The sequence below is a fragment of the Euleptes europaea genome, chromosome 2, assembly GCF_029931775.1.
Source record: "Euleptes europaea isolate rEulEur1 chromosome 2, rEulEur1.hap1, whole genome shotgun sequence".
Taxonomy (NCBI): domain Eukaryota; kingdom Metazoa; phylum Chordata; class Lepidosauria; order Squamata; family Sphaerodactylidae; genus Euleptes; species Euleptes europaea.
The window spans coordinates 93664836-93685489 of record NC_079313.1 but is presented as its reverse complement, the minus strand read 5'-3'; the positions used below and the strand labels follow the sequence as shown (position 1 = coordinate 93685489).

General features: G+C 43.0%; 1 protein-coding gene across 1 annotated transcript in view; it reads left to right on the top strand.

Moving 5' to 3' along the window:
* Positions 1-18764, top strand: part of PLXNA2 (plexin A2) — a 451224-nt gene extending 432460 nt beyond the window's left edge. Inside the window, exons 26-31 of the mRNA XM_056844100.1 lie at positions 975-1074; positions 6315-6505; positions 8236-8405; positions 13190-13402; positions 14116-14266; positions 18560-18764. Coding sequence (XP_056700078.1) covers positions 975-1074; positions 6315-6505; positions 8236-8405; positions 13190-13402; positions 14116-14266; positions 18560-18655 — 921 coding nt within the window. The 3' untranslated portion in view covers positions 18656-18764. The remainder of the gene's footprint in view (positions 1-974; positions 1075-6314; positions 6506-8235; positions 8406-13189; positions 13403-14115; positions 14267-18559) is intronic.
* The last annotated feature ends 1890 nt before the right edge of the window (positions 18765-20654 follow it).

Genomic DNA, 20654 nt, shown 5'->3' with positions numbered 1-20654 from the left:
GAGGTACTTATATTCTTCAACAGAATGGCCAGATCCCATACATCCCATATGTACACCTTACACTCTTTACTAGATTAGACCTAAGTGTCCAACACCTTCAAAATGAACAAATAGCCAACACTTAAACACCAGCAATAGGATGAGCTGATGTGGTGAGGACCCATGTAAAGTCAGACAACATTCTCAAGCTCAAGTCAAAGTCAAGTCAGAAAGCATTTTCAGCCTAAAGAATCTGCCATTTCAATTCTCACAACTGTTCAACACTCGGAGGCTGTTAGTACAAATCTCAGAGATGTTAAGGTCTGTTAATGAAGATAAGTTTAAAAACTTCGTAACTCCCTGATTTATAGGGTGGGTAAAATTAAATGCTACCACTAAAACCTGCTATAACAAAATCTCGTTAGTGTTAATGTTCATTTATAGTTTGACTTCCCCAATTTTAATCCCCCCTCCTTCTTTTTGGTGCAGTTGTGGGACTCACAATTTAAGATCCCAAAAGATGATTTTATGACTTGTTCAGCTGTAAATCAAACTTTTAAAGTTCATAAAAATGGTTAAAATAAAAAATGGTTTAATAGGAATGTTTTATGGTCCATAACATTATTATAGCTGTTTTATTCCCTGTGCGTTATTGCTTTAATTGGTTTGCTACAATTCTTGGGAATCTTCATTTTTATTGGATCAAATGTAATCCTAAATCAAAATGGCCAAGAATGCCTTCAATATGTCTTCTCATTTGTCAGTCCTTTTCTTTAGGGGCAGAACAGGCCAACAGGGAAATATATCCCTTTTTTCCCCCTTGGTCTTCCAACACCGCATGTCATTCCATATGTTTCTGCCAAGTCTGAATTGAAAAATTTATAACTGTCAATGTTTTTGGCTAGCTGAACTCTGTGAATATCTTGTAGTACAGAACTTCCTTGCAAGGTGTTCCATTTGCTTACTTATTCTTTTTGTCCTTTTCTTCCACCCAGGTGTCTGATCGCTCTGTAGTGGCTCTTGTCCCCAAGCAAACCTCTTCCTACAACATTCCTGCTTCTGCCAGCATCTCACGGACCTCAATTAGCAGATATGGTAAGAAACGAAGTAACGTGACAAAGAGATAAAAGGTTCTCTGTTTTTTTAAGTTTGCCAGCAATCTAATCCATTAAATCAGTGGAGTGAGACTGGAGGGTTGCACTGTATGTAAATCAAATAGTTGTGATGAGTGCCAAGTGGCTGGAATGATTATTGTTGTTCTTATCTCTGAAGACTGAGAGAGATTCTCTTTAAAGAGAGGCATCTCACAGTTTGGCAGTGAACTTACCTTGTTCAACACTCACCATCAGACTGTGAGCCAATCAAGGATTTGCTTGGATTTCATTGAGCAACTTGAACAGCTGCTAAACAAGTTTACAACTGCCTGATCAGGGGATCAGCTGTGGGACCAGGTTTTTATCCCCCCCAGCAAAATAGCTACACAGTGAAGCTGCAAAAGGGCAGGGGCAGAAGCAATGCTTTTTATCACTGCATTGCATAAAGGAGGGTGGGCATAGCTCATGTCTCTCCTCCCCTCCCCACCAAACTGGGGAGGGACAGATACGATGCTTTTAATCTCTACATTGGAGAGGGGCTGTAGCTCAGTGATAGAGCATCTGCTTGGCTTGGCTTGCTTGTTCCCAGGTTCAAAGGTTGTAGGTGATGTGAAAGACCTATACCTGAGACTCTGGAAAGCCGCTGCCAGTCTGAGTAGACAATTCTGCCTGTGATAGTCAGGTGGACCGATTCAGTATAAGGAAGCTTCATGTGTTCATGTTTATGTGTGCTCATTGCAAAAGGGAAGAGAAAGAGCTCGTATCTCTCGCTGTCTGTGCAGCCCAAGCCAACAGCTTTGGATGAAAAGAAGGAATGGGAGATCAGCTGGACTTCTGATCACACACACACACAATTTACTGCTTCTGAGCAAGTCTGGGAGGCAGCAGAGTTTCCAGAGTGCTTGTTCAGAAGTGGACTTCCAGCTGATCAGCTGGGAGTCAGCTCCTGATTCCACCACCACCACCACCTCCCCAAAAAACCTTGCTGGGTACAGTGCAAATTTTCCCCAGCAGGAAGTCAAAAGACAACTTACCCCTGATACCTCATCGACTGGGAGTTTTCTTCTGATGGTTGCAAGTAGAGTGTTCCTGAGAACATTCATAAACAGGTTGCGATAAGCCCAACAGCCAGTTGATTACCGTATATACTCATGTATAAGCCGACCCGCGTATAAGCCGAGGTGCCTAATTTCACCCCAAAAATGGGGAAAAATTAGGCACCCACGTATAAGCCGAGGGTCGGCTTACACAATGCCCCTGCCCCAGGTCGCCCTCCCGCCCGGCCTCCCAGGCCCTCCACACCCACCCTGACCCCAGCGTCACCCTAGGGGGGAGGGAGAAGAGCCCCTGAACCCCTTACTCACCGGGAGGACGAGGCCCGCTGATCAGCTGGAGGCGGCGGCAGAAAAGGCGCGGGGGCAGCCGCGGGGCCTGCCTGCGCTCAGGAAGGCCCCGCTGGCTGCTCCCAGGTCGCAGAAAAGGCGCGGGGGCCGGCAGCGGGGGCGGCCGCGGGGCCTGCCTGCGCGCAGGAAGGCCCCGCTGGCTGCTCCCAGGCCGCAGAAAAGGCGCGCGGGGCGGCGGCGGTAAGTTCCCCCTCTCTCCCCCCTCCCCTCCCCTACCGTATTGACCCGTGTATAAGCCAAGTTGGCTTTTTTCAGCCCTTTTTTTGGGCTGAAAAACTCGGCTTATACGCGAGTATATACGGTAATTGGCTGCCCCATCACTACTGATAAATGGGAAGTGAGCTGAACTGGCAGGGTTTGAGCATCAACTAGTCACTGGGCACTGACTGGAACCATACAGTGGCTCTGAACCACACATGGAACACTCCATTTGCAGGGGCTACTGTATCCGCTTCTGTAATTTATGGACTCCTGTGCCTCTGCAAAGGGGGTCCCACTGAAATCCACAGTGCAGGTACCAGAGTTACTGCTCTTAGAGGTTTACATTCTGATATATTCAGTGCTTAAATTAATTCTCCATTCCTCTGCACTGGATACTGAATTCAAATATTTAGGTGTCGGATGTCTCCAACTAGTGCTCAGTGCTAAGCTTAGAAAGTAAGAATTCAGATACGCCACTAAAGTGCCAATTAATTTGAGTTTGTACAATACATGTTTGAACGTGTACATCTAGCAGTATGAGTGTGTAAGAAAAATGAGTTTGAAATTTGGCAGCCCTTATTATTCAATCAATCAGAATTTGGGGCAAAAATGAGCTATTTCTGTTAGGGGTAGAAATTACACCAGAAAATTGTATAATTTACCCTATTTTATTCATGCTTTTTTTGTTTGCTTCAAACTCACTTTTTTTAACTGATCAGGGTTTCTTTCTCTATCCTGTATTAATCCCAGGCAACCAAAGACCACACACTGAAAGTAATGGTGTCGTGCTGACGTCATGACATTATAACCAGATCAATTTGGATGTATTCTGGTATCACTGAATAAAAAGGCAGCTGGAAACAGAGCTCAGCCAAAATAGTTCATACGGTTCTTTGTTCACCACAAAATGAGCTGCCTTTCCCAGCAATTTTTCATGCCCCTATGAGGAAGTGGGTTGGTGTCAGGAGAAAGAAAAAATGTCTTCTTGTTCTCAAGGCAATCAGAATGCTCCCTCACATTGACATGCCCATCCAAATGTGCATCCCACTGAAAATACTGCGATGCAAGAGTACAGCAGTCAGATTCACTTACGGATGCACAACTAAATGTGCTTCTGAATGTGGTTTTAATTGTTCTGTACTGCAGTACTTTCAACAGGATGTTAATTTGGGGGGTTCAGAGCAGTATTGGCCCAGTTACCTCAGTTTTGGGGAACATGCAGCAGCAGATGAGGGCAACAGGGGTCATTAACATATGTGAAAATGCACACAATGGAAGGTAGCCTTATTTCATGAATATTTTCATGACCCACTACAATGACAACATTCACTTTAACATCAAACATCAAAACATTTTGGAACAGAATTAGTAAAAAGTGAGAGCCAACATTTTGTGAAGAGGCAAACATTTTTGAAACAAGTATAAAATTAAAAACACACACCTCCAAAAACAAAACATGAGAGATAATTAGTATTCTTAGTTTCACCCTGATTAAAAAACATGCCTATAATGCAGGTATACTTTGAAAAGAGAACACTATCAAGTACACCCTTAATCGCAGACCCCATTTTGCTGATAGATAGTGCAGGGAAAGGCCCAAGGAAATGGCAGTGTTCAGTTAAAAAAGAGCTATATTTATCCATTTTTGTAAAGGTTTTTTAAAAAACAAAATCCTTGTATTTGTTTCTTCCTGAAAGATTACCATTTTGACTTGTCTTTTTGGCCCTTTTGGAAAATTTATAGTTGATTTATGGCGACCCCTAGGGTTTTCAACCAAGAGAGGTTCAGAGGTGGTTTGCCATTGCCTGCCTCTGTGTATCAACCCTGGACTTGGGGATCTCCCATTCCAACTACTAACCATGGCCAACCCTGCTTAGCTTTGAAGCTCTGACAAGACTGGGTTAGGCTGGGTCATCCAGGTCAGGGCCTTTAAGTTTGTGTTATTTTATATCTTCCTACCTTCCTTTGATCAGTTTTAATAATCATTTAAAGTAATCCAAATACAGATTTTGGAGTACTGTTATCACATTTCAAAATCTGGACTTGTTTATGTTTGCCTTATGTTTCTGGCAATGGTTGTGTCATCTTTAAAAACTGCTGCACCATTATCTCTTAATGAAATACCACAGTGTTTTGCTGAAGTTGCAGGCAAAACTGATTTCCAGCTCTTTACTTCTGTAAGCTAATTTTTGAGAAAGAGATCCAAGATCAAATCCAACTTCTCCCTTCTAATGCCCATCAAAAGAAGTACTAAAAGAAAACTCTGCAGAGAGACTACCATTACAAGAACAGATCTTTGCAGCAGCATATTTTTAAAGCAACGTACCTGTGCAGATGGCTAGGGTTGCATCCATGTGTTGTTGGATGTTGTACTTTCTTTGTGCTACAGCAGCCATTCATACCTGGATTTTCCTATGTGAACATGATAACCAGATGCACATGTTTGCTGTCACACAATGACAGCATAATATCCAGTGGTGTGTGGATGCAGCCTATATGTCCTTTTCCCTGAAACCTATTCCAAGCAGGATTTCCCAGTTTCTGTAGAGATCTCAAGCAATAACAACGTTGAACTATTCAAAGTCAGAAACAGTTACAGTTGCCAGAAGAGCATTTGCACGCAACGAGTCTCCACAGTTGTTGCTAACATTGGTACTGATATCTCTGATTGTGCAGATGGCATGCAAATGAAGCCTCATGTTTACTCTCTACATTTGCATTATGTATTGGTATGGAGCTGTGTTTAAAAATAGAATGATTCAGTGCTCTCACCCCTTAATTACATCCACAGGAATATTCATATTTATCTGAGCATTAATCAAGAGTGAAGCTTTGGCAAATTTTGTAATGATTCACTCATTCTCCTGCTAATTTATGGGGATCCCCTTAATCCTGCTGTCACCCAGAAGTGAAAAATGGCAAATTAAGAAACCAGACTGAGCTGGTCACAACAAACCAAGCATTTGCTTGATAACGAGAGGAGAGAGAAAATGATGGGCTGTTTATAAACTGGTTTGGCTTTACTCCAAAACACTTTATACCACTGAGCTTTTCTTCTCGTACAGCATGGACATGTACTGGACAGCATAGTCCCTATCTCCTAAATTTAATCTGCATATTATAGGTGCCAGACTGGCCAAATTGTAGAATATTTTGATTTCAGTTCTTATGGATGGCCGTTAGACCTATGATGATGAATATTCATTGAATCCTGGAGGCCAAATGTAGTTGCACATAGTGCCACTATTCTTTCATGACATAAAACATAGAAAACATTAGGTGGACCAGCTCAGTGAACTAGAAACTATTTAAGACAGACCACAGACTGTGTCCAATTACTCGATTCCATGGGCAATGGATCTTTCCTCTGGCAGAAGGACTTTTCTGCTAGCAAAAGAGGCTCTGGCTGAAGAGGCTGATTACACTTAGGAGAAGCTCCTTTCACTGAAGGAAACCTACATTCCCCATGGAACGGAGATGATGGATACAATCCCATGACTTGCTAGTGTATTGTATATTTACTACTCTTCACATAAGCCAGTAACAGTGTGTTCACTGTGGACTTTAAACAAGACAGTGATGTAATAAATGTTGTTTTCCTTTTGTGCATTACCAGCTTCTTTCTCCTCCTACCCAGATTCCACATTTCGGTACACAGGCAGTCCAGACAGTCTCCGCTCCAGGGCACCCATGATTACCCCAGATCTAGAAAGTGGGGTGAAGGTTTGGCATTTAGTCAAGAACCATGATCATGGGGACCAGAAGGAGGGTGATCGGGGCAGCAAGATGGTGTCAGAGATCTACCTGACCAGGCTGCTAGCTACGAAGGTAATATCAGAAAATATCATCTCCTTGGGAAATGGCACATGAACTGATAACATGAAGGCAGTATGGGCACCTGAGGAGCTTTGTGGGTTTTTTTGCAAATGAAGTCTTTCCATGGTTTTTTGACAATGGGACTGTTGTCCTCATTCTGCCTTTGGGTTGTTGATGCACAGGAGAATGTCTCTTGTATCATATAGCTACTTGTGTCTTCAGGTCAAATTAGAGACTCTCCCTTTTATATTTTATTAAATTCAGGCTGTCTGGCCCAGGACCAGTTCTTTAGATCTTTTATTTGCTTGCCAACTTCTGAACAGAGGTACCACAATCGGTTAGGGATAAATGTATTACTGTTCAGCAGTTTGCCATATTGCATGCTGCTGTATGCCATATTCAAAAAAAATAATTAAATGAACAATGAAACAAGATAATATCATCCCATGAGAGAATTGTAAATAGTTGAGATAAATGTTACCAGTTCCAAACCAACAACAAACCTACTTAAAACAGACTGAAATATATAGGATATGTCTCTCTCTGTGTGTGTAGACATGCAGACAGACAGACACACAGCCCAAAAAGACTTGAGGCTTTCACAGCTCCTCAGAGTGCATTTCAAAAAGAAAAGAAACAAGCACTGGCTGAAAGAATAAGAATAGTGCCCTTGGATCAATTTCCATATAAAACTGTAATAAAGGCAGAGGAAAATAGAGAGCCAGCTCAAGGTAATGGTTATAGTGTCAGACAAGGATCTGGGAGACCCTGGGTCAAATCCCCACTCTGCGTGGAAGTTTGCTGGGTAATCTTTGGCCAGTCACTCACTCTTAGCCTAACCTACCTCACAGGGTTGTTGCAAGGACAAATTGGAGAAGTGAAGAATGTTGTAAGCTACTTTGATTCCCCACAGGGGAGAACAGTAGAGTATAAACAAAATAAATACATAATTATAATAATAATCTGTGCCATTTTGTGAAATACTTATAAAGAAACAGAAAACGGTGCTTTAAAAAGTATTGCATTTTAAGTAAGAAGAAGAAGAGCTGGTTTTTATACCCTGCTTTTCTCTACCTTTTCTCCTAAAAAGACCCCGTGGCGCAGAGTGGTAAGCTGCAGTACTGCAGTCCAAGCTCTGCTCACGACCTGAGCTCAATCCCGACGGAAGCTGGTTTCAGGTAGCCGGCTCAAGGTTGACTCAGCCTTCCATCCTTCCGAGGTCGGTCAAATGAGTACTCAGCTTGCTGGGGGTAAAGGAAAGATGACTGGGAAAGGCACTGGCAAACCACCCCGGAAATGAAGTCTGCCTAGTAAACGTCGGGATGTGACGTCACCCCATGGGTCAGGAATGATCCGGTGCTTGCACAGGGGACCTTTACCTTTTCTCTTCCTTTAAGGAGTCTCAAAGCGACTTACAATCGCCTTCCCTTCCCCTCCCCACAACAGACACCTTGTGAAGTAGGTGGGGCTGAGAGTTCTGAGAGAACTGTGACTGGCCCAAGGTCACCCAGCTGGCTTCATGGGCAGGAGTGGGGAAACCAACCTGGTTCACCAGATTAGAGTCCACCGCTCATATGGAGGAGTGGGGAAATCAAACCGGGTTCTCCAGTTTAGAGTCCACCGCTCCTAATAATAATCGTACCCAGCATTAGGTTAGCCATAGCCTATAATGATATTATTCTGCACCTGCCATTGCCTTTCTTTGCAGCCAACCCTCACAGTGTGGTTTCTCCTTTCTTAAGGGTACGCTGCAAAAGTTTGTAGATGACTTGTTTGAGACCTTGTTCAGCACTGTGCACCGAGGCAGTGCTCTTCCACTGGCCATCAAATATATGTTTGATTTCCTCGATGAACAAGCCGATAAGCATGGCATCCACGACACAGATGTGAGGCACACCTGGAAGAGCAACTGGTAAGAGCGGGAAAGGTTTATGGGTATGGAGCCCACATTAGGGCAAAGAACTGAGACACAGTGACCAGTATTCAGGGGCTGTTGGTCGGAATGTGGTTTTTGGAGTTCATACACAGGTATTAATTTTGTCATAGAACTAACCTCATTAAAATGATTTGCTTTGTCAAGGTAAACATGGGAGCAAAGTTTCTGGTTCTCTATACTGGATTAGAAAGCACAAGCAGTATTTATTATAGTTTTGAATTTCCAGCATTGTGCAAGGGTTGGACTAGATGACCCTGGTGGCCCCAACTCTATGATATTATTATTATTATTATTTGGGCAGAGCTAGCATATTTTGTTGCATTTAGATCCACATCTCGTATGGAAATTTATCAGTGTGCAAACTTCAGATACCTCATGTAGTTTGAACACTGTCGCTGTGCCCCTTACTTAGCCCCTTTCAAACTGCTTTGACGGGGGGGGGGGGTGTTCCTACGTGTAAAGTGCCAAAGAAACTACAAACTACTCTGGTGGTCAGAAATAGAAAGTTTCAGAATGTGATCTGCTGGCCACAGCTGAAATGTTCTTAAATAATCTAAAATTGCACTGATGTACATTAAGACTTCATTCTCATTTGAGGAAAGGTCAGTTTGGAGATTCTGATCATGGAGACTCAGATCATCCAGATGGAGGCATTTTCATAAATGCCTTCTCCTTGGTTTTCAACGTTTAACCAAAAACCGTTACTGAAAGAAAAAAAACAAGAGACTCACTCTGCTCTCCTAATCATACTTCCCCTGTTAACTCACTGCTGTAGCCTTGTTGTACCCAAATCCCTTTCCATCTAGGCAGTTCCTTCTTAGCAGTAGCATATGATCAGAGCTGACCTGTTCTCTAATATTTACAGTTTAGTACTATCTGTTTCCACCCAGATATGACCCTTGTAACACAAATCCATGACTGGAATTTTAGTGAAACATGTTTAAAATGGCTCATGAAAGGTTAGCATACTAGCATGATCAAATTTGTTCCAGTTCAGTCCCACAAATAGCTGCCCAATCATCTGCTACATCACCAGCATGTTGTGTGATCAGTGCTGCCAAAGAGTACACAAATCTCTCTTGGGACAGTAGTCGAAAATTTCCTTTGCTGAGCTATGGTTGTGATAGATGGTATAACCTGTTTAAAGGCCTAAGCTGATAGCAGCCTGAGTTTGCCTGATTCTATAAGTAACCCTTCCAGCTCAACATCCAGCAAGGCAAAGTTGGAAATTGGGCAGTAGCTGAATAAGGAATTAGCATCAGTGTCTGAAGCTGTGAGTTAGCAGCTACATACTTTAAATTTGAGGCTGTCTGGTATGTGGTGAGTTCTATGGACACTCCAATTATTCTGTAGAGCAGAGGACTCGCCTCTGTCAGGATTACTTCTACAAATAAAATACTGCAAGGAAAAGTACAGGATTTGGGTTGGGTTGGTATGGCAGAATTTGACCTCAGGGGCCCCCTTGTATGTAAATATTGTTTCGATCCAAGTATTGCTTTGATTCCTAATCATTAATATAGTCTAATTAATTATTCCGTGACTTGATAGGGTATAGCTTGGAGCAGACAACTATTTTGGCCTGAGTGTTGGGGGGAAATGAAGCATCAACCTGCGAAGCTGCTGGTGTGTCCACAAACAGAAGGTGGGGGAGAAGAGGATTGCCCTCGGCAGGACACATTAGGAACAAACCCAAGCCCCAATGGTGCTTGACCTCCTCAGGTTTGCATCGCTTGATTGTATGGAGAACCAGCCCTGAGTGCCAAGCAAAATAGTCTGGTGTGCCACTGCTCGTCACTTATACTGGGGATTGCCTACCCTCGTGGCAGCTAATTAAATGATGCCCTATAAGTCAGTAGAGCCAGATGTGCAATCCATTCTCCTTGAACTGCAAATAAGTACCTTGAGGACAAAGTCATCCACTCCATCACTGAAACAATAGACTTTGGGAAAGTTTGGATAGAAGGTACTGAGGGAAGTCAATATGAGGATGACATAGAAATATCACACATGAGGCTGCCTTATACTAATCAGACAACTGATCCATCAACGTCAGTATTGGCCATTCAGACTGGCAGTGACTGTCCAGGGTCTCAGGAAGAACTCTTTCACATCACCTAGTACCTGATCCTTTTAACCGGGGATGCCAGGGATTGAACCTGGGATTTTCTTCAGGCCAAGCAGGTACTCTATTGCTGAGCCACAGCCCCTCCCCCTCGTTGTATCTAAGACTGAACCAAATATTCATTGATTTCATGAGCCTTCATTGATACATGTCTAATCGCTCTCTCAGCCCATGTGACTGGAGTTAGAATGGGGCAGGCTGTTGCCAGGCACATGACCCAGGGAAGGGTTTGCATGGGGTATATAAAGGGAAACTACCTGAGTTTTTGCTTAATTGCATCGGGCATCTCCCCTAAGCCTTTTTGCCAGAATTGTCAGCTTCCCTAGGCTGTCTAGGAGTTTGAAAAAAAGAGCCAGAATCTCAAGGGGGTTATCAAAAACATGATGGCAAATGTTTGTGCTTTGCATTAGCAAAACTGAACTTGAATGGGCACTTTGACTGTTCAGCCTTTGTTGTAAAAGAGAGGGTGTTAGCTGTTACACGAGTGCTCAGTTAGTTACTTCCTAAGTGTTTCAAAGGACTTCCATTGGGTAGCTGAGAGGAGCCTGTGCTCCCTACCCAGCAGCAGTTTGTATTCCATATTTTCAAAACAGTTGCTGCAGTTACATCTCTTTCTTTCACCAAACACCAACCCCCAGACAATATCAACAAAAGGAAAATCTTATATATATATATATATATATATATATATATATATATATATATATATATATATACACACACACACACACACTTTTTCAATCCCTTGTGGTTAGAAAAGCCTCTAATCATTGTGTCTGCCAAAGCCAGATTCCCTGCTAAGGCTGTAGGGAGCTAAAAACAATTTAGCAAAAGCTTTAGAGGAATGAGTTATGAGGATAAAATGTTGGAATCCAGAATAAATTGACACTTCTTAAAGCCACTAAGTGGTGTCGATCAGCAGAGAGATTTTTCCCATGGCTGCCAAACCACAGAGGTCTTCAGCATAGAGAGCTACCCGACTGTTACTGATCTCTGCAAGCAGCAGCTAGGAAAGAATCCTGAGAGACAGGGGCCATCCAGTCTCCATTTTCAGTCATCAGCATGGTTTTCCCTTTCAGCTGCAAACACACTAAGCTGCTTTTCACGTAACCAGATCATTGGTCCATCTAGCCAGTACTTCTTAAGCAAGGGTCTTTCCCAGCCATCCTACATGAGATCACTTCATTGGAAATGCTAGGGATTAAACCTAGGAAATTCTGTGACAGATCCTGTAACAGGCCGACTGTCGACAAAAGAAAAGGGAGATCTTTATCATTTCCTATTTAAATACATAACCTTCCAAATTGCAAAAGCACATCATAAGCATATTTCAGGTGGGACAGGAAAGAGTATGTTCTTCCTCTTGCCCCAGTCTTGGCAGCTGCAGAAGGAGAAGATGAGTGTTTTCTGCACTTCCCCCAGCTTTTCAAAACCTGCTTTATCCTTTCTTGGCCCCCTCAGACATTGTTTCCAGTATTGCCACCAGCTGGGGAGGTGGGAAATAGTAATTTAAATCAAATAAAATTGATACGTATGTGTCTCTCGCCCTGGAGAAACAGGTGTTTTCAGTGGCGAGGCTGGCAATTTTCTATCTCTGCCGGACTCGTCAGCTGTCCCCTTTCTGTCTCAGTCAGACCTGGCCATGGTGATACATGCCCCAGTCACCTCCAGGCTGGACTATTGCAACTTGTTCTACACGGGTCTGCCCTTAAGGCTGCTTTGGAAACTCAGATTATACAGAATGCGGCTACTATGCCGCTGACCAATACATCGTGATCATCTCATATTCAGCCTGTACTCAAGCACTGGTTGCCTACTGGTCCATGAGTCAAGTTCAAGGTGCTGGTTCTTACCTTTAAAGCCCTAAACGGACTGAGACCTTCATACCTTTGAGACCGCCTCTCCCTGTATGTCCCCCCAAGAATGCTTTGTCCTTCTTCATGGGGTCTGCTGGTGGTGCCTGGCCCACAGGTAGCTCAGCTGTCCTCAACAAGCATAAGAGCTATTTTGTTAGTGGTCCCTGCCTGATGGATCTCTCTGCCAGATGACATCAAGGCCCTGCAGGATTTTTCTAGATTCCCTGGGGCCTGTAAGACAGAATTGTTCCATCAGGCATTCTCTGAGGACAATTGAAGACGATTTTCTACCTTATCAGCACTGCTGCCTGGTTTTGACAGCAGTCTGGGATGTAAGTCGCCAGGTGCTAATTGATGATGTTTTATTTTGCTGTCTGTTAGGATGATCTTACTATCTTGTATTTTAAAGATGTTTTATGTTTTTATTGTTGTTAATCAGTTGTTTATTGAACTTTTGTGAGCCACCCTGAGCCCTGTGACCCAGGGAAGGGGTCGGGTGTAAGTCTAAAGTAAAGTAAACTAGGGGGAAATGAAGCTGCTGGAAAATGGCTAAACGTGACTTTAAACACTGACAGGTGCAATTCTGAGGAGTGTGAACAATGGAATAGCCATTAGGAGATTTGCCAGAAACATGATTCAGTGTTGCACCTGATCTTAGCTGAAACTTTGTACCAAATATAATCTGGTTCCCTTTCTTTTTCCTCAGTATATACTTCTTCCCTTTGGGATTTGTAATCTATGTTTCTGTGGTATATATATTTTTTGCCCCTCTTTTCTTACAGTCTTCCTCTGCGCTTCTGGGTGAATGTAATTAAAAACCCTCAGTTTGTATTTGACATCCACAAAGGAAGTATCACAGATGCCTGTCTCTCGGTCGTAGCCCAAACCTTTATGGATTCATGCTCCACCTCAGAGCATCGCCTTGGCAAAGACTCCCCCTCCAACAAGCTGCTGTATGCCAAGGACATTCCCAGCTATAAGAGCTGGGTAGAGAGGTAAGTGTGAGAATTGGGCAGCACCTGCTGTATCACCATTTGCTGCCCTAAAGCCTCCTATGGTTTTCAGTTACAGGTGGAACATTCCTTAACCGGAAATCCAAAAACTGGAATGACCCGAAAACCGGACATTTTGAGCTGACATGCAGGCATTACTTACAGGCCCTCAGCAGCACGCCAAGCCTCTCTCACCTTTGCTTTCTGATGGTTCAATGGAAACAAAATTATTTAAAATATTGTTTAAAATTACATTCAGGGTATGTGATAAAGGGTATATAAAACATATATAAACATAAATGATTTTCATGTTTAGACTTGGGTACCATCCCCAAGATATCTCATTATGTATATGCAAATATTCCAAAATATGGAAAGATCCGAAATACTTTTGGTCCCAAGTACTCCAGATAAGGAATACTCAGTCTGTATTGTGCCAACAAACATTCCAAACATAGCTTTCCATCCAGATTAATGACCTGCAGAAGTGCTTCACACCACCCATCACCATGTTTTTGCAGTTTCAGGGAGTAACAAAACAGGAGGTAGTTTGGTGGGCCAAAAGTTGTGCAGAGCTGCTGTAGAGGCAGTTTTCAGAATCACTGGGCACAGTTTACAAAATGAGACACAATGTAGATGGGATTTAATACAAAAACATGTTCAGGTCTCTTACCAAGCTACACCATTCTCACATACCTTTCTATTAAATTTTGCAGGTATTATGCAGATATTGCAAAACTCCCAGCTATCAGTGACCAGGACATGAATGCCTACCTCGCAGAACAGTCACGTCTGCATGCTGTTGATTTCAACATGCTGAGTGCACTCAATGAAATCTACTCCTATGTCAGCAAATACAGTGAGGAGGTAAGACAGCTTCCCCTCCTTGGATTGAGGAGAAGTGCTGAAGGAACCATTGTCTTACAAGACAACAAACTGAGGGTTTGGCTTAGAAGTATGGTTTGTTCTAACCTACCTGCCTGATTCCAGATGTATTGAGGGTTTGTTGTGCTTCAGAGGAAGGTGCAAGTAATTAAACAATTGACACATGAACACAAGAAGCTACCTTATACTATCTCAGATAATTGGACTAAACAGGTTAATACTGTCTACTCTGACTGGCAGCAGCTCTCCAGGGTTTCAGGTAGAGCTCTTCCACATCAACTACTACCTGATTCTTTGAACTGAGCTGTGGCTCAGTGGCAGAGCATCTGCTTGGCATACAGAAGGTCCCCAGTTTAATCCCTGGCATCTTCAGTTAAAAGGATCTGGTGAGAAGTGATGTGAAAACCTCAGCTTGAGACCCTGGAGAGCTGCTGCCAATCTGAGTGGACAATACTGACCTTGATGAACCAATGGTCTGATTCAGTATAAGGCAACTTCATATATGTGCATTCATGTAACTGGAGATGCCAGGAACTTGGGACCTTCTGCATGCCAAGACGATACTCTACAGCTGAGCCATGGCCCCCATCATTGGTATGCAGTGCATGATCATTTGTACCATCATGAAGGTCTTACTCAGCTAAAAGTTATCATTTGACTTTGCCTTGAAACAGGACCTTTTGTTTTCTCTCATAACTTGAGATTCTCTTGATATGCATCTAGGAAATATTGACATGTGGAGAATGCAAGCTGTGCTTCCAAATACGTGCTCTTAACAAACAGATTGTTATAAAAGGCATGGCCTTGTGAGATTCACAGGGCAACAAAACAAGGGGTTTTTTCCCCTCAAAAAGATTCAATTATTATTGACCTCCACATTTGGATTAAAATGAAAAAAAAGACCTACTTCCAGAAGCTCTGTGTAATAAATTCATGTTTTGATATAAGAGTTCAGGAGCATAATAACGTCTAGTTATTAAGTAATAAATGAGCAGGATTATGAGAATTAGCCATTTAAAAATGAAGCAAAGATCTGCTTTTCAGGAAGTTCATGCCCAGATCTAAAGAACAATTTTAGATGAGCCAAAGGGAATGCATGTATCCTGGGACAGATAGTTAACTTATTTTTTTTATGGAACAGCAAGCCCTACCCCTATGCCATATCAATGCTTTAAAAAGGTAAAGGTCCCCTGTGCAAGCATCGGGTCATTCCTGACCCATGGGGTGACGTCACATCCCGACGTTTCCTAGGCAGACTTTGTTTATGGGGTGGTTTGCCAGTGCCTTCCCCAGTCATCTTCCCTTTACCCCCAGCAAGCTGGGTACTCATTTGACCGACCTCGGAAGGATGGAAGGCTGAGTCAACCTTGAGCCAGCTACCTGAAACTGACTTCCGTCGGGATCAAACTCAGGTCGTGAGCAGAGCTTTTGACTGCAGTACTGCAGCTTACCACTCTGTGCCACGGGGCTCCTATGCTTTAGAAACTTCTAATTTCCAAAATCATGTATCAAAAGCTCTCAACGTTAAAGATATACTTGCCTAGTTGGATTATAAACTCATGAGCACTGATGTAACTTATAAAGTGTATCCTGAATTTTTAAAAAATCTCTAGGGCGTATCCATCTTGATATGTGTGCGTGTGTATTTGGAATTTATAAGCCTCTCTATATAGAGAGAGACAGAGAGAGAGAGACTTCCAAATCTGGACAGTCTCACAGTTCGAGCTTGTTCAGGGATTGATCCCTCTCTGCTACTGGGAATTTGATCTAAAATCGTCTGTCAAATTGCATGCACTTTGATGAAAGGTAGTTTCCCTATCCCCATCTGACCAAATTTAAAGTTGAAAAGCTACCCTACTGCCAAAGGTCACCTATATAGCCCCATAGGAAAACTGCCCTATGAGAGCTGGTGGGGGTAGTTGATAGGTAAACCCCTTTGTGCCCTCCATTACCACTCCCACAGAGCACTTTTCCTATTTTTTATCTTTGGAATTGTTTGAGGAATGGTGTGACTCTTTAAAGAGGCCCAATGATCACACATTAAGCCCCATATGGAAACTGACCTTTAGGGTTTGAATTGGAGTAAAGAAAAGGGACAGAGGTCCAGAGAACCCTCTGTAAGTGCTAGTATACCTACTGGAAACCTAATTGATGTCTGTTATAAGAGCCCAATCGGTATCATACATTTAAAAGCTATGTTGTACAAGATGTTATTCAGTTTTCTCTGAAGAACCTGATTCAGGGAGGGGCTATAGCTCAGAGGTAGAGCATTTGCTTGGCATGCAAAAGGTCCCAGGTTCAATCCATGGCATCTCCAGTTAAAGGAATTAGACAGGTGATGTGAAAGACCTCTACCTGAGATCCTGGAGAGCCACTGTTGACAATACTGACTTTGTTGGACCAAGGGTCTGATTCAGTATAAGGCAGCTTCATGTGTTCATGTGCTTATCTTTGTGAGATACCTTTTTCCTGATTTATATTCAATGTTTTTACCACTATCAGAAGTTAACCTCAAATAGAACCAAATTAGTGATAACTTCACCTATTATATAATTAGATAGCAGCCCACAGAGAAAGCATCCTTTCTTTTGTCCAGAAAAGCAGCACTGGTATCTAAATGCTTTAAAAACTCTTCTGAGCTATGAAACCATCCCTTCCCTGTCCCCTTTCTCCCCGGAAACAAAAAGCATGGCAGAACCTAAGCGTGATCTATTTTACGAAGTGTTTGCTGGCAGCATGGGCTCTTCTGATGGATGCATCACTTGCAACCAAGTTTCCACCATCTGTTCAGTCCTTTAATTTGCAATGCAAGAAAAGCCAATTTTGCAATTATAACCATTAAAGGCAAGGTTTTTGTCGTTTAATTGCATGTATATATACGTGATACTATGCAGCAGCCATTTGCCGATTAGAGATGAGAACCTCATTACTTTCTTGCTAAATGAAACAGGAAATGTAGCATTCAGCATATGACTGTATGCCTTGCCAGTAGCATGCACCAACACAATAACACAGAAATGACTAGGGTCTGGTGAATTCAGTATCCATCTATACTTTGCCTTCTTTTTATCCTGTCCATTATTCCTGGGAAAATACAGCTAAGGTCTAGGATTTATACTAGCCGCCTCTCTATTAGCCCTTACTGCCTTGAAGTTAAATTCTATTTATTAAGAGGTTTGTTCACCTTCTTAGTCTCTGGGAAATATTTAATATGTCTGCCACAAACATTTACAAAGAGAAGGCCCAGTGTCAGAGCATCACTCATGTACAGTCCATAGAATGGAACCAACAAATTTTTGCCTCTGTCAATTTTTGCACATGGATCCAGACCATGTGTGCACACAGGCAGATTATTATATATTCATCTATATGTTCATACATTGATATACATGCAGTTGAACAGTTTATCTGACTATATTACACTTACAGAAGATAGCTCAGAGGCTGTGGCCCTGTAGTAGAGTGTTTGCTTTATATGCAGAATGTTAAAAAGTTTAAAAGCATCTCAGCGTAGGAAGGATGGGAAAGACCTTTGCCTAGGATCCTGGATAGCCACTGTGAATCAGAGAAGACAATTCTGGGGTAGACCAAACCAGTTATCTAATTCAACATAAAATAGCTTCACATGTTTACATTTGTGAGGATACAATATATGCAGATTCCCAGACCTGGAAAATACATAGAACACTAACAGAGCATTCCTGAGCTTTCAGAGTGTGGGGACAGCGGGGAGGAAGTGCTGCTGCAGCACCTCCTAAGCAATTCCCCGCCCCCCAAAAGCTAAAAAAAAGCCTTTTAAAGCCTTTTAAAGGCTTTTTTCTTTTAAAATGGGGCTTTTTGCCCCATCGAGAATAGCGAGGCTGCGCCAACTAAAAAGCAGACGCAGCCTCGCTCTTCTCCCCACCCCCATATGCAGAGCGAAAGGGGATAGGAGCCTGCCTACAGGCAGCCCTGCCCCCAGAATGCCCTAGGAATGCCCCCTGGGACACCGGCTCAGGCCTTTGCGCCGGTGGGAAAGCCCCATCGGCGTCCTAGGGCAGTGCAGGAGACCAACATCTGGGCCTCCCCACCAGCATTGGGGCCACTTACGGCAGTGTAAGTAGCTCGGACCTCCACTCCAGCGCAACCCCTTCCTGGCCTCCTGAGGACTTTTGTCCTCAGAAGTCAGGAATGCAATGTAAAAATCATTATGAAAGAATGTTCTGTAATTTTTCCCTGCCTTTATTTTTTCCCCTTTTGATCTTCCCTTTGCTAATTTTGCCTGCTTGGTTCCAGATCATCGGTGCTCTGGAGCAAGATGAGCAGGCGCGCCGGCAGCGCCTGGCGTACAAAGTAGAACAGCTTATTGGTGCCATGTCTATGGAGAGCTGAAGAAAGGAGCTGGGACTCCTGGAGCAAGGAGACAGAAGTGGTTACCACAAAGACTACTGGGAATTAAGAGTTAGAACAGGCAAGGGGGCCACTGGCGTTATACCTGACACACTGTAACAGCTGCCAAAAAGAAGCAGACGTTGGCCCAGATACTTAGCTCGAAAATCACTCACCCGATTCCAGTTGAAAGAACAGGAGAGAACCGACATCAACGCCACATTTCAAAAATCCACCAAGATGTCCAGCTCCTCAAGTTGTACGCCTAGAAAGGCCCACTGGAAGCCTAGATCCCTTCATGACTGCTGCTTTGCATGAAAGTTGTTTGATGTATATTAGGAGAAAACAAAAACACTATTTAAAGAGGTTTTTTTTCTTTTTTAAAGAAAAAGTAAAGAAAGAAGAAAAAATGAAATGGAACAAAACCACAGTGGCCACATCAAATATCTGTCAAAAAGATTCTGCTGCACACACTGCCCCCTCTGCTCTCGAGTTGTTTGTGGCTCAGGTGGATGGTTTGTGATGGATGCTGTACCCATTGGGAATGCTTGGGAAAAACTCAGTTATTCCTCTTCCTGGGAACTTACAGAAAACCCCACGAGCACAAATTTGCACCAAACCTTTTTAAATAAAGGAAACTGTGCAGTTGGGGAAGAAGTCCAGTAGACTGTGCCTGCAAGAGGCACTTAGCAGACATGTACCAGAGTGGAAAAGCCATCCAGTCATTCAGCCCACCTATCCTGAAGTCTTTCTTTGGCTATGTATTTATAGAGTATGGTATTTTTTTAACATTCTTGTTTACCGTTGGAGGGGCACTATGATTTTTGAAAGTTCTTCATCCCTCTTCTACTTCGACAAAAACTCTACCCTGCTGCAAAGATTCCTCCCTCTTTCTATGTATGTGACAACCGTGTCCCTAAGGAATGTCCTGTCCTTTTGACACTAAGGAAGTTGTGAGTGGTTTAAACTGAAACAGGCGTATTGTGGGCTTCTGCAGGTGCAATTTGTGTAAAAACTAATTGGCTTTCTTAGTTGCTTTGGGGAGTTGGGTTGGTTAGCTTTTTTTGTTTTCCCTAGTAGTTATGTGATTTCTTGCAGTAAAAAAATGTTTACAGCAAGCAATACTTGAACAGAGTAGACCTAGTGAGATGACATATTTATTGCTTTCCCTCTTTAGATTCCCTGATGCTTATGTGATGGAGACAAATGGCATTTGCATTTTTCTCACACCATATGTGAGGTCATGCAGAGGGCAAGCGCAAGATTTCTTTGTCCACTGGGAGGTCGAAGTGCAGAGGAACCTTCTCTCTAGTCAAAAGGAAGTAGCACACTCCATATGCTGGTTAATGGCTGTTGTCTTTGTCTCTGTCCATGTGTTTTGTCTTGGGTTAGGATTCCTAGCTGACCCCACCAGCCCATTTCTTAGTGATCAGTGGAAGGCTGATATCTGTGAGTTGTTGTTCCTGTCACAAAAAGACCAAAGCTTTCTTGTCCCTTTCAAGAGTGCCAAGTAGCAGGTGGAATGCTGTACATATTTCTCTCTGTAATAAATATTGATATTTGTGCAGGCTGCAGTTAAGAGGGGTGATTAGGGGGCAAGGTGATTAGACCTAACGGAAAGCAGGATGTCGACCACATGGGTCAGGGCCTGTAACTGGAATCTGAGTCCGTTTTAAGAGAGGCAGTTTGACTCCCTCAGCTGAGGCTGAAGAACGGCCGGTTGTACCGCTGAACTTCCTGCATGATGATCCTGAGTGTGTCATAATTTCCCCAAAGTTCATAACATTTTAGCCATAGAATGTTGCCTAATGGACTCACTGGAAGTCTTGGTATAGGTTGCCGGAACAGCCATACCTAAAGACCTCCACAAGTAATGGGGGGGGAATAGAGAGTGGCCATTTTGTCATTATTTTGTAGCTATTTTATGGAAGTAAGCTGCAGAGTTAAGAGATCTGATCCCACCACACTGCCACACAGTTATGGGGCATCCGCATCTGTGCTG